The sequence below is a fragment of the Chrysemys picta genome, chromosome 10 (assembly GCF_011386835.1).
Source record: "Chrysemys picta bellii isolate R12L10 chromosome 10, ASM1138683v2, whole genome shotgun sequence".
NCBI classification, from domain to species: domain Eukaryota; kingdom Metazoa; phylum Chordata; order Testudines; family Emydidae; genus Chrysemys; species Chrysemys picta.
In genome coordinates, this window is record NC_088800.1 from 77,076,873 (window position 1) to 77,089,890 (window position 13,018).

Below are 13,018 nucleotides of genomic sequence, written 5' to 3' on the forward strand. Positions count from 1 at the left end.
GTTGTTGGTTTGTTTAAGATATACATACACAAAACCAAAGACAGCAGGTTCTTTGAGACAGTAAATCAGTAAATCACACACATTTGATTTACACAAACGGAGCCTGTGATGGACATGAAGAAATGTGATGCTAGAGCACCAACAGAACCGAAGTTTCCTGAGCACTCTGGGAAGGAAAACATTTAATCAGCCATATTTTCAGAATCATCTTCCTCACAGGAAGCTCCATGTTCAAGCGGGAAGGGGTCCTTTCCTCAATGCCCCTAAAAGGAACTTTCAATTTAAAATAGATTTCTTGAAATAAAGTCACTATTTGATATGTTCTTTAGGAGGAAGAAAAAAGGCGAGGGAAGAACAGGAAATAGATTAAACAAAGACATCCCTACTCTTCCACATAAGAACTGGTTCTGGTTTCAGTCTGCTCAAGATGATAGGATTCTGACTGATGGACTTCTTAGCACCTTTACTTTGGTTCTTCAGACATTTTGAAGGTTCCAAGTTAAGAATGCTTCCTGATCATAAGATCATAAGCAGAGGCCATACAACACACTGTTGCTTCAGAGGTATTGTAGTCTGCATACCATGTGTGTCTGGCCAAATCCTAGTCCCCAAAAATCCGCTTTCACACCATGCCTGTAAGGGTCAGAGTGAAAATCCACAACAGCGAAGAGTTTATTCCAAAAATATAAGTTGTGTCATGCCACCACTGCTGGACCAACTGGCAATTCTCACAGGAAAGAATAGATGGGAAGAAAGATCTTCCCCAGCATTTCAGATTCTTGGATGCTTTGTCCTCGGATTTGTTTTAGGAGATCTTACACCCATAGACTTGGCTGCCAGAGCAAAGACCAAAGACATCAGGGAAGGATGCTGGAATTAAAATATATATCACATCCTTGTTGCAGGGTCCATATCACGTCTCCAAAATGACAAAAGTTTGTGAAGCTTTTATTGGCCGACAGCACCTAGAATGTCCAAACCCTGAGCTAAATACATCACTATCTCTTGGAAGTCCTCACTGAAACCAGAAGGAAGATGAAGAGTTAAAGATAGCATTAAATTCTGTTAAAGTGACAAAAATGTTGAAAAAAGAAACCTGTTCCTCTTCTGAATCAAAGCTCAGATGAACTTGCAGAATGTGATGGCTTCTCAACTCCAGATTTAGGATGCCTATGGGCTAAATAATATAGCAATTCTTCCCTCTAACGTTCCTTCCTTTTCAAAGGACGCTCTAAAGAGGAGTCTTAAGGAGGTTTAAAATGAAGCCAGAAGAACCATATGGGTTTAATGGACTGTAACAAGGACCCTGGCTTGACAGCATTTCTGTTCCTGGTGTTGTTGGGAACTTCCAAGAGAAGAGATAAAAGAACCAACACAATGGGAAGCATGAGCCAAGAAGAAAAATCCATCTTGTAAAGAGTCTTGGCTTCACCTGGAAAAGGAGTGAGACATAGACCCAAGGCTCTAGCCACGCTTAAAAAGTTCTGGACATACGTGACAGGAGTCTCACATCTGAACACTTTCAGACAGACACACTAGTGTTGACTGAACTAATCCAAGGGACCATAGTGTTTGTAGCCAGGCCAAAGGCAAAATGGAAATACCCCGCTTGTGAAGATTTAGCTCTATACATTGCTAAATGCTGTAAGGGGTAGTTACCAGAGAAGGAATGGACGTAATCAAGGTTTGTGGAGCTGGCTCTTGTAAACGGAATATATTAGGAAAACAGCTCTCACAAACAGAATTATTAACCAGGAATGTAAACTGCTTTTTGCTAACTAATAGAAAATAGATGCATTCAACTGACAAGCAAAATGTATTAATCAAATCATGAAATTTGTTTGTTGTAGCTATAAGTGTGATTAAAAATGAGAAGTTATGTAATCACTATAAGAAAGTAGCCAATGGTAAAGAAGTATAGTATATTATATTTAGAATGCTGAATTATATAACTCTAAAACTGTACTACAGTTAGGGGCTGTAACCTCTGGATGATGATTACTCTGTATGTAACAAGAGAACACAACAAGGTTTGAGAAATGCACTTAACCCACTAGTCTTTAGGTATTCTGCTATTGCAAATATGTATGATGCCGGATAAGAGAAATTCTGGAAGATTTACAGTGTTAGCCAGCATCATATACAATATTATATATAGCACATATGTATTTGTGTATCTACTAATTTTATTCATGTTCAGCTTTTCACCAAATGCTTTTCACTTACGTTAAACTGTTAAAACGAAGGAGAGACGTGAAGTACTGTATTTTCAGTTTTAGGTACAGACACAGAACAAGGACAAGACAAAATTTTGTTGACCTGCACCACGCTATAACTTGTGAAGTAGGTCTCTAAGGTTTTGCTGACTTCTGGAACAGTCAAAACAAGATAATCAACTGGTTACAAACTTTGTCATGTTTACTGAAGGTCTGTGCAAGCCTTGTAAAGAGACTTGAAAAACATGTCGAAGATAATGATAAGAAGTAATGCTCAGAAATGGTGAAAACCCTCAACCCTAGTATATACAGAGGTAGAGTGCAGCTCAGATTCTGAGTCAGTTGGCCAGCTGTACTATCATCTCCCAGAGAGGTGGTAACATATTGATCTTCTTTTCTGTGGCATGCTGGTCTAATCTTTGATTAATAAACTAGAATTCATAAAGTTGAGTAAGCCTAGCTATTTGTCATCTCTTGTTATCGAACTGAATCCAACCATAACATTAGGTTTCTGCTGTCAGTGGCTCAGTCTGTTGGGCTACTGGCCTGTTTTCCCAGCCCAGTAAGGATTAAACATCATGTCTGGAGAGTCTGTTCCCCTGGCATCTGTCCTGGTAAAAGCCATGATACCAGAGAACTCCTGAACCAGTAAAGAGTCTGGGACTGAGATGCAAAGCAGGCCTGTGGCCGCCTGGTATGCTGCCAGCACAGAGAGATGGTGCCGATGTCATCAGTACCGGGCTCAACACTATGGGCATTTCTGGTCTCGTCACAGTACCAGGGACTAATTGGACAGGCCTGCTCCATCCCACATGCTGGAGGGAGTACAATGCCAGTCAGCACTTCTCTCAGAAGATGAGGAGGAGTCTCCCTGAGCCCTGGAATGTACCAACTCATTTTATGGGACCTTTTTCTCACTGCATCAGGAGAGGGGAACGACCCCTCTTCATCTTCAGGAAAACATCAGAACCTGAGTGTGGAGCGGGTTCACTTGCCAAATCCGAAGGCGATTGCTGATCAGAAGAGGGCTTCAGTGCTAAAGCAGGCCTCATGGCCTGCTCTAAAAGGTGCTGCTTTATCCCCAAGTCTCTTGCCACCTGAGTCTTCTTTCTGAACGACTTGCAGATGGAGCACCGCTTTTTAATGTATCCCTTGCCAAGACACAGCAAGTATCTCATGTGAGGGTCACTGTTGGGGACAGCACCCTTACATGATGGACAATGCTTGAACCCTGGTGAGGACATCACATAGGGCAGCAAACTAACACTGAACTAAACCTAAGGTACTACTTCTACTACTACATACAAGGAAAATTGAGACCAAAAGTGTGAGGTGAAGACACCATACCAACTCTATCCATGGCTGATGAGAAGGAACTGAAGGGGTTGAATTGGTGCCACTCTTGTATGGCCAGGGGAAGGGGTAGGGCTGTAGGCCATGAGCATTGCCCCTCCAGGTACTGCTAGGCAAAGTTTTCCTGCTTCAGTGAGCTGGGTGTCCCCACCTACATGGAATACACAACTGCTTCTACTCAAAGAAGAACATTTGATGCATTTGTCAGTGTTCACATACCCCTTTCCCATTGAACTGTTTTAGAACTGTTCCCAGACCACAAAGGACTTCATGAGTCTCTTGTAGCAGAGATATGCAGAAGTAATTTAATCAAGAAGTAGGTCTGACATCAGGAGGAGAGTAGGTGAAACTGCTATTTAAAAGAGCTAAACAATAGAAAGACAGACCTCTTAATGGAAGGCTTCTCTAAACTCACTACCAGCGTGTCTACCTGATTGCTTCGGTTCCAGAAAAAGAGAAGACCAAGGCAAACCTCCTGCAAAATATTTGGAGTCTGTAGCTTCAGACCTGCCAATGACCAGAGGCCTATTCAAAGAGGACATAGTGAGTCTGCAAATGTTTATGCTCAGAGCTTTCCTCCAAAGCAACTCATCTCTGTAGCACTTACTTGGGCTATCTTCCTTTCTAGCGCTTTCTTTGTGTCAAGGTTGCAGCAACACATGCCCTGACACTTGTTTATAAACACACAAGATTGCTGTGCAATATATGAAGAGGAGATTTATAGGCCCTTCTCTGGCACTTGTCACTATAGCATCTGAGCAACCAATTGAGTTTAAAAAAATATGGTTGAGGACAAGCAGAGTGGAAAAAGTTTAATGGCTGACTGAACTCACTAAGAAGAGTAAGGTACAAGTAGCAGGAAGCATTAAGTCTAAGATCTGGATTTTAGAAAGCTCTCTCTCTGCATCTCCTTTATCTCCTGAAGATGACATGCATGGGAGCTCATCACAGCACATGCTTACGGCAGAAGGCAGCCACGATTGACATGTTTCTAGAACATTAATTTTGTACTCAGAAGGAGCGAAGGAAAAGGGAAGGAGCTAATCACAGTAGCTAAATGGGCCTAGTAATTAAACTTGTTTCTTTCATTACCTACACAGTTCTCCTCCTAAGTAAGGCCAATTTCTCATAGGCTACATCTCATCAAGCTATCAAAGTGATCCCAAAGCAGTCTTCATTATCGTCTGTTCCTCTAAGCCTTTGGATTGTTATCTTTATTCTACAGTTACCCAGGCTCCACAATACCTCCTGTTGCTGCCGCCTAAAGTATAATTTACTCTACTTACACAACTCACAGCAACACGCTCCAAAACAGAGGTGAGATTCCATCATGCGCTATTAACGGCACTTTCCGCTACATTAATCAGCTGTGCTGAAGTAGTTTTTTTGCTGCAGTTAATGTGCCCAGTGGAAGAGTGACAGCGACCCTCTCCCTCTCTTCCTCACCAGCACGATAGAAGGAATTTTCCTCTCCTACCTAGCAAATGTTAGCAATCTCCGAAAGACAAGCAAAAAATCAACCCACAGTCAAAAGAAATTGACTTAAATTCACTGATCAGGAAATTCTGTCCTATGGTTCTGTGTGTCTCAAGTGCCCCAATTTGCTTAGGTAGTGTCGTATATATGATTTGCATCATCACCTATTCTCTATAATTCCCTGAAATACTGACATACAACAAGTTACACAAAGCACTTGGGATAAAAGGGAAGGTCCTTTCATGGATTGAGAACTGGTTAAAAGACCGGGTAGGTAAAAAACAAAGGGTAGGAATTAATGGTAAATTCTCAGACTGGAGAGGGGTAACTAGTAGTGTTACACCAAGGGTCAGTGCTCGGACCAATCCTATTCAACTTATTTATAAATGATCTGGAGAAAGGGGTAAACAGTGAGATGGCAAAGTTTGCAGATGATACTGAACTGCTCAAGATAGTTAAGACAAAAGCAGACTGTGAAAAACTTCAAAAAGATCTCACAAAACTAAGTGATTGGGCAACAAAATGGCAAATGAAATTTAATGTGGATAAATGTAAAGTAATGCACATTGGAAAAAATAACCTCAACCGTACATACAATATGATGGAGGCTAATTTAGCTACAACGAATCAGGAAAAAGATCTTGGAGTCATCGTGGATAGTTCTCTGAAGATGTCCACGCAGTGTGCAGAGGCGGTCAAAAAAGCAAACAGGATGTTAGGGATCATTAAAAGGGGATAGAGAATAAGACTGAGAATATATTATTGCCCTTATATAAATCGATGGTACGCCCACATCTCGAATACTGCGTACAGATGGGTCTCCTCATCTAAAAAAAGAGATACTGGCACTAGAAAAGGTTCAGAAAAGGGCAACTAAAATGATTAGGGGTTTGGAATTGGTTCCCATATGAGGAGAGATTAAAGAGGCTAGGACTCTTCAGCTTGGAAAAGAGGAGACTAAGGGGGGATATGATAGAGGTATATAAAATCATGAGTGATGTGGAGAAAGTGGATAAGGAAAAGTTATTTACTTATTCCCATAATACAAGAACTAGGGGTCACCAAATGAAATTAATAGGCAGCAGGTTTAAAACAAATACAAGGAAGTTCTTCTTCACGCAGCGCACAGTCAACTTGTGGAACTCCTTACCTGAGGAGGTTGTGAAGGCTAGGACTATAACAGCATTTAAAAGAGAACTGGATAAATTCATGGTGGTTAAGTCCATTAATGGCTATTAGCCAGGATGGATAAGGAATGGTGTCCCTAGCCTCTGTTTGTCAGAGGGTGGAGATGGATGGCAGGAGAGAGATCACTTGATCATTGCCTGCTGGTCCACTCCCTCTGGGGCACCTGGCATTGGCCACTGTCGGTAGACAGGATACTGGGCTAGATGGATCTTTGGTCTGACCCGGTACAGCCGTTCTTATGTTCACTGGCTGTGCTTACACTCCCAAAAGCCAGAAAAAGAAACGCTAAGCCAGAGCTGTAATGTTATGATAATGTAACCTTTTATGGTACAGTGGCCTTTTATTATTTTTTTAATAATGGAAACACTGGCACCACAGGAGCACTATACAACAGGGGCTCTCAAACTTTTTTACTGGTGACCCCTTTCACATAGCAAGCCTCTGAGTGCGACCCCCTTATAAATTAAAAACACTTTTTTATATATTTAACACCATTATAAATGCCGGAGGCAAAGTGGGATTTGGGGTGGAGGTTGACAGCTCACGACCCCCCCATGTAATAACCTCGCGACCCCCTGAGGGGTCCCGACCCCCAGTTTGAGAACCCCTGCTATAGAACTAGAGGGATAGAAATTCAAGGGAAGTGCTAAGTGAAATTGGTTTTGTCTGTTCATTCCTCATAGATGCAATATGCTGTTGTCTACACATTTTACCCATGTCTTCTCCCCTCCTCTTTCTAGATCTCCCAGGGCAAACTGAACAAAAAGAGGCTCCATATAGAGCTAAATCTGCTCTCCAGTTCTGCAGGAAAGATGTGATCGCGTGTAGCAAATTACCCCCATTCCATCATTTCCATGCATGGTTTGTTTTCTGAAGCACAGTCCTGCTCATACTCAACTACATTAGCAATCAGATTTTCTCCATTAAAAGGAAACTGGGGGCTGTTTATCAGACTGCAGGATGAATAGCAGATTGAAAAATGTCTACAATAATCAGCATACAGGGAAGGTGGGAGGAGATTCCCCCAATCAAAATAAAATACCAGCAAAAATTATACTATGAGCATCAGGAAAATGATACTAGTATTGTAAAAGCTCACACAAGCCATTCCATAAAACTCAACCACCATCAATAGCACCTTCACCAAACATATCCAGACCTAATAAATATGCAGACGGGATCACGAGTCGTTTGGGAAGTGCTGCCATGCTGCAAGTGGGATGTTGCTGATCAGTTAGTTATTAAAGCCCTTTCTTACACCACTGGTACTAAGGAGCAAAAGTTAGATACACTAATTAGGAATAAGTCCATGAGCAGGTAATTTCATCACTAACCACACCGTACACTCAACCCTCTTCTGTCGGCCATCAGGTCTCTCACCATAACAATATGGAAATTGGTCTTATAAGTGATTTCCTGCTCCACTACCCAAAAGAGATTAAGATGCTGACTTGTGATCATGATTTTCCTAAGTATCCAGGTAGTAGAGATCCCAAAATCATTTTCTTAGCAACTAATGAGAAAACTCATCAAAACTCTTTGGAGCAGGGACCCTGCCTTCCTTGATGTTTTTGCAGTGCACAGGCCCATACATAGGCAGGTAATACATTTGTCAGCAGGCTCAACCCTAAGACCTTCAGAACCAAAAACCCAAGATCCTACCACTAAAGCTAAAAGAACTACTTTAGTAGTGAGACAGTAGAAGGCTATATAATTATTGGGACTAGGGTGACCAGATGTCCCGATTTTATAGGGACAGTCCCGATTTTTGGGTCTTTTTCTTATATAGGTTTCTATTACCCCCCCCCACACACACACCACCTGTCCCGATTTTTCACACTTGCTGTCTGGTCACCCTAATTGGGACCAACCACTAGAGGGAGTCATGATCACACACACACTAGGCCATTGTATTACATAGGCACATTTTGGACACTACAGGAAACAAATAATAAAAGAATAGATAATCAGCTGATTCTGGATGTCGTTCAAGGAAAAAGAAAAATCAGATTTGCTTTCTTAAAAAGCACTTTACTGTCAGAGACTCCTGGGAACTTTCAAATAATCCGTAATGGAAGATTTTAGAACGTACCTGATTGCCTGTATTTTAAGACAGAATAAAATATTAGACAGAAGAAAGGAGAACTTGTCAGTTTTAGAAACTGAACTCACAGGATTGTGTCTTAGAAGATTTTAAAAGTTTTAATTTGAGCCAGTTTTTACTGCCTGTTTCATTTGAAGGCACCTTTGAAAATCAAAAAGTAATTTTGATCATGTTTTTGTTTTTAAGTTAAATTGATCCAGTTGTGACCAGCATGAACAGGCACTTCCAAAAGGCTGTTTTCTCAACAAAAAGATTCCTCCTGGCGATTAATAAATTAGACAAAATCATTTTCTCTGGTAGGCTGTGAGCAGCAGCCTCCAAAATCAATAACTGTTAAACATTACCACCACCACTTTTATTTTTACTTCGGTCATTTGTTGTTGTGTTTTTTTTTTAAAGATATCAAACTGGCTTTCCCCTTTAAGCCTCTTGACAACAAACCATGAACCAATTTAGCTGACTGCATCCAGGGGATTTTACCCTGGGCTAACAATTTTAACAACTGGCTAAACAGTTTCAGTAGCACTTAAAGAGTATTTATACTACGCTTTTATTGCCCTGCTTGAATCCTGCTTGTCATTAGTAAAGGAGGGCACAGACATGTCTGTTGCTTGGACATCTCAGCCAACACCTGGGCAACACAAAAAGCCACAAACACAAAAAACCTTTTAGCTACATGTTGTGGTATTGCTTCTAACAAGAACAGACATGTGGATTCAAGGAAACGAATGGCTTAGGAAACAGGAGAGAGAGAGCACATGGGTTGAGGGTGAGAGCACACTTGACAGCAGAATCACATTTACTTCTTGCAATGAGTAGCCATGCTAAAAAATATTGCCATCTGTAACCATCTCAGCCTGCGAAGTAAACAGATACAGCCTGGGAAACAAACTCAGTCCCCTTATGAAACACCTAAGTATATAACATTAAAGGTTGTATTGCGTCAAAATATACTTTTCTACTCTTGGCTGCAGCAGTAACGGTACAGTCAGCAGATCTCTGGAGAGGGTCCAAGAACAAAGGACTCCGTCATTACGTAGTTTGTAAGCTCTTTGGGAAGGAAGTGGACTGTATTTTTCTTCTGTTTGTACAGTGTCTAGATCAATCGGGTCCTGGTCCATGATTGTGGCTCCTTACAAAATAAGTAATAATCCCAACAGAAGAGTTCAATCAATGATAAGGTCATCACAGGCCCACTACTGAATGAGGTATATTTCTCATAGGTGAAGTCTGCATGGGATGCCAGAATCAAGACAACAACTTCTGCAATTCCAAAGTTAAAGTAAATTCTTTCCCTTCATGTCATATCTCCAGGAAGGGTTAAACAAAACGAAAATACAACCTTTACTTTTTCTGGGTGTCAGAAGCAAAATATACAATTCATACCTTTTGATATAGATGGTCTATCCAGATAGGGAGTCAAACAGAGTTACTTCAAGGAACCAGATCTTTAAGTATTTCCTGCAGAAATCTCAGGATATTGGTCCTCAGGCCAACCTGGCTTGACCAGACTCAGTAACCAAAAAAGCAGAATTGACATGTCCCTCTCAAACCAGTTCTACATATTAGGGTGCAAGAAGCAGTGTTGGATCTTCAGGGAGCTCTATAATTCAAACTCTGAACACTGTCACTTAGAACCTGGACTAAACCAACCATAAATCAGGGGTCTAACAGTGATTAGCACACAAGACAATTTGTTGAAAAATGCAGCAGATGCACTGATTATATCTCCCTTGTTCCCACACCAGTGTAAAATACCACAGTGCCTAAACAGTCTAGTTACAGTGGCAGAGTCTGGATAATTTTATACCTGCTATATCATGGCAACAAATTAGCTTGCAAAAAACACTCCCAACCCCAAATTCAGGAAGAGGGCCAAAGGTGCAGTAACCCAGGCTCCTCTGAATGTCTAAGAGTAGCCTACTATCAGAATGCCACTAGCTGAAGCCAGAAATTCAAAGTCTTCTCCCATCACCCATCAAGACAAATTTCCAAGTCTTTGAAGTGATCTTTTCTACTTGCCTAATCACAGTCACATGGACCCAAGGATTCTTAATCCTCCTCTACATCCAGGTGACTGGTCGGTTTAGCTTTAATATCCCTTTTAATGCTGAGAAAGGTTGGGAAAGCAGATCACATTCCATTTGCACCCTGACATCATTTCAGCCTAGGAAGTAAGCATGGATAAAGTGCTCCACACATTTCTACATCTCCAGTCCCCAAGACCCTTCCAAAATCTATGGTGTTCCTTTAAGTCACAGTCACAAATGTAACCTTCACCATCAGCATAGTAAAGATAATGATGATACAGAAGATTTCTTGGAGGTGGTAGGACAAAATGAAGAGCGGCAAGTACAAAAAGCATCTGGGACTGCAGCCTTTTATTTTCTATTTACTTGTATTAAAAGTAACAAATTCCTGCAACACGACGTTCTTTGTTGGCAGCACCTACCTGTTTGTGATGGTAGAATTCTGCTCTTTCAGCACAAGCTCCCTCTGTTGCAGGGCAACAATCTGCCTTGAGAGATCATCAGGGGTCCTAAACAATTAAAACAATAATGGAAAGAGTTAACGAATATAGACATGCCAGTGACTGAACAATTAAGTGCCAGACATGACCATAATAAAAGAATGACAGAGAGACAGACAAGATTGTTGCTATAGGCTAAGGCTGCTTTACATTACAACAGCTGAACTCTCACAGGTTTGTGTATTGTCAAGCACACACAGCCAGTTGTAGTCATTAGGCCATCAAGCCCCTGCTGCACTCTAATCCACCCCCTTCCAATCAAGGGGGCGTCAGCCCCATCACTTCACTTAGGGTCTAAGAGACCACATTTCCTATCCTAAGATAGTTAAGTTTCCCTGCTTGAGAAGAGCGTTTGCCAAAAAATGCATTGCAATTATCTCTGCCTGTACCAAATGCCACAGAACATCTCCTAAAGACACAGCTCCTTCTGTTTATATGGCCAATGAGCACGTATGCTAAAGGAAAGTGCATGCTATAAAGAGAGTCTTCTTACAGCACAGTGGAAGTAGATGGTGTACAGTGATTTTATACAAAAATAGTCTCAAGACCCAGAATTCACTTAACAGCGTTGCCAAACCGACTAAACATTCAAGATAACCAAAGACTGCAGATTCTGCTTGGTTTACTTTTTAAAACTCAAGAAAGTAAATGAATTTCAATTCCTGACTAAAAGAGACAGAAAATGAATCTTTGAGCCTGCATGCGGAGAGGTTCTGATACACTGAGCAGCACTGCCCTCTACTGGATGGAACACCTCAGACTAGCTCACGTAGCTGAGCTTGAAGAGAAGAGACACAGTATAACACATCAAGTAAGCACTGTTTTTGGAGTTAAAAGCTTCGCACCTATTTCCAGTGCTGCATGCAGGAGAGTCACAGGGTAACAGATGTGAGTAAATGGTGGAGAGCCGACTTCACTTGCTCCCATAATCTGAAGGAAAATAGATTTAATAACAAAGACTACTTTTCCTCTAGCTTGATGGGTCATTTGCTATTCAGTTCTCTAATTTCCAATCTGCAGAAACCAGGCTTCAGCCTCTGGGACTCTGATCCAATTCACAAGAAATGCTGATTCTCTTTCCCCACTGTCTACCTAGAATGTCCTGGGCTGGGGTGGGAATAAACAGAAAAGAGATAAGACGGGGGAATTACAATTGACAAGGGGAATTTGCTTTCATACAAACCAATTATGTTTTCCTTTCCACTACCTTCTCTATCACTTAGTGGTGGTTCCGTAACACTACTCACTAGACTCAGCAGACATGAACCCCTGCCATACGTCAAGGATATAATATTTTGAAACCCTGACTCAGGTCTTGTAACTAAGGCCAGGAAATAAATAGTCTCTTACCAGAACTCCTACATGTCACACATATTACATGGTGCCAGAAGTAAACTATACCTTTGGCAAAAATGGAGCAAATTAAGCCATCTGAATCTCCCAACTTGGAAGGGAATGAGACAGAGAACCCGGGAGGGATGGGGGATGGCAGCATTTCCAAGATTTAATGGGAGCAAGGAGCAGTGCAGAGAAATCAAGAGACTGAAATCCTCCACATGCACATATGTGGCAGGTTCAGAGACACTGAAGATCTAAATTCATTCCAGTGGCAGCATAAGAGGGGAAGGGAGGGGAACCAAGAAAGATGAGTCTGTAAACCTACAGATTAAGACCCTGTCTACTCTAGGGATTTCAGCCATCAGTGACAAGTCTCCAGTGTAAACCCCTACACTGTAGACAGGTAAAAATGCTGTAAGCCACTATTTGTACCCCTGCCTGATACTGGGATAAATTGCATCCATGCAAATCCCCCTAATAGCAGATTTGCCTGCCTGCAGTAGATGTTTCCACTGGCAAAGTAACACTGGTGGCTGTATATTCAGGATAAATCATCACTGTAATCTAAAGCTGTCTATTCAAACATTTCATCCATTCATACCATGCAAAAATGTCACCTGGGAAAGACACAGTTTCAAGAAACCAGGTGCAAAGTGAGACTATTGATCATTATGTATCTTTGTATGCAAGCGAAGACATTCAAATTTAAACAATTAAAAAGATGGACCAATTAGAGGGCAACTTTGGTACTGAACAGGGCAGGTCAGAGGCCACATTTCACTCTACTAGCAATGGACCTTCACTGATGTAAAT

At 41.4% G+C, this 13,018-nt stretch overlaps 1 protein-coding gene across 16 annotated transcripts in view; it reads right to left on the bottom strand.

The window, feature by feature from the left end:
• MAD1L1 (mitotic arrest deficient 1 like 1) overlaps window positions 1-13,018 on the bottom strand; it is a 529,111-nt gene that overhangs the window by 460,724 nt on the left and 55,369 nt on the right. For all 16 annotated transcript variants that reach the window (XM_065560101.1, XM_065560095.1, XM_065560102.1 and 13 more), the window contains one exon: window positions 10,790-10,876. In XM_065560101.1, coding sequence (XP_065416173.1) covers window positions 10,790-10,876 — 87 coding nt within the window. The remainder of the gene's footprint in view (window positions 1-10,789; window positions 10,877-13,018) is intronic.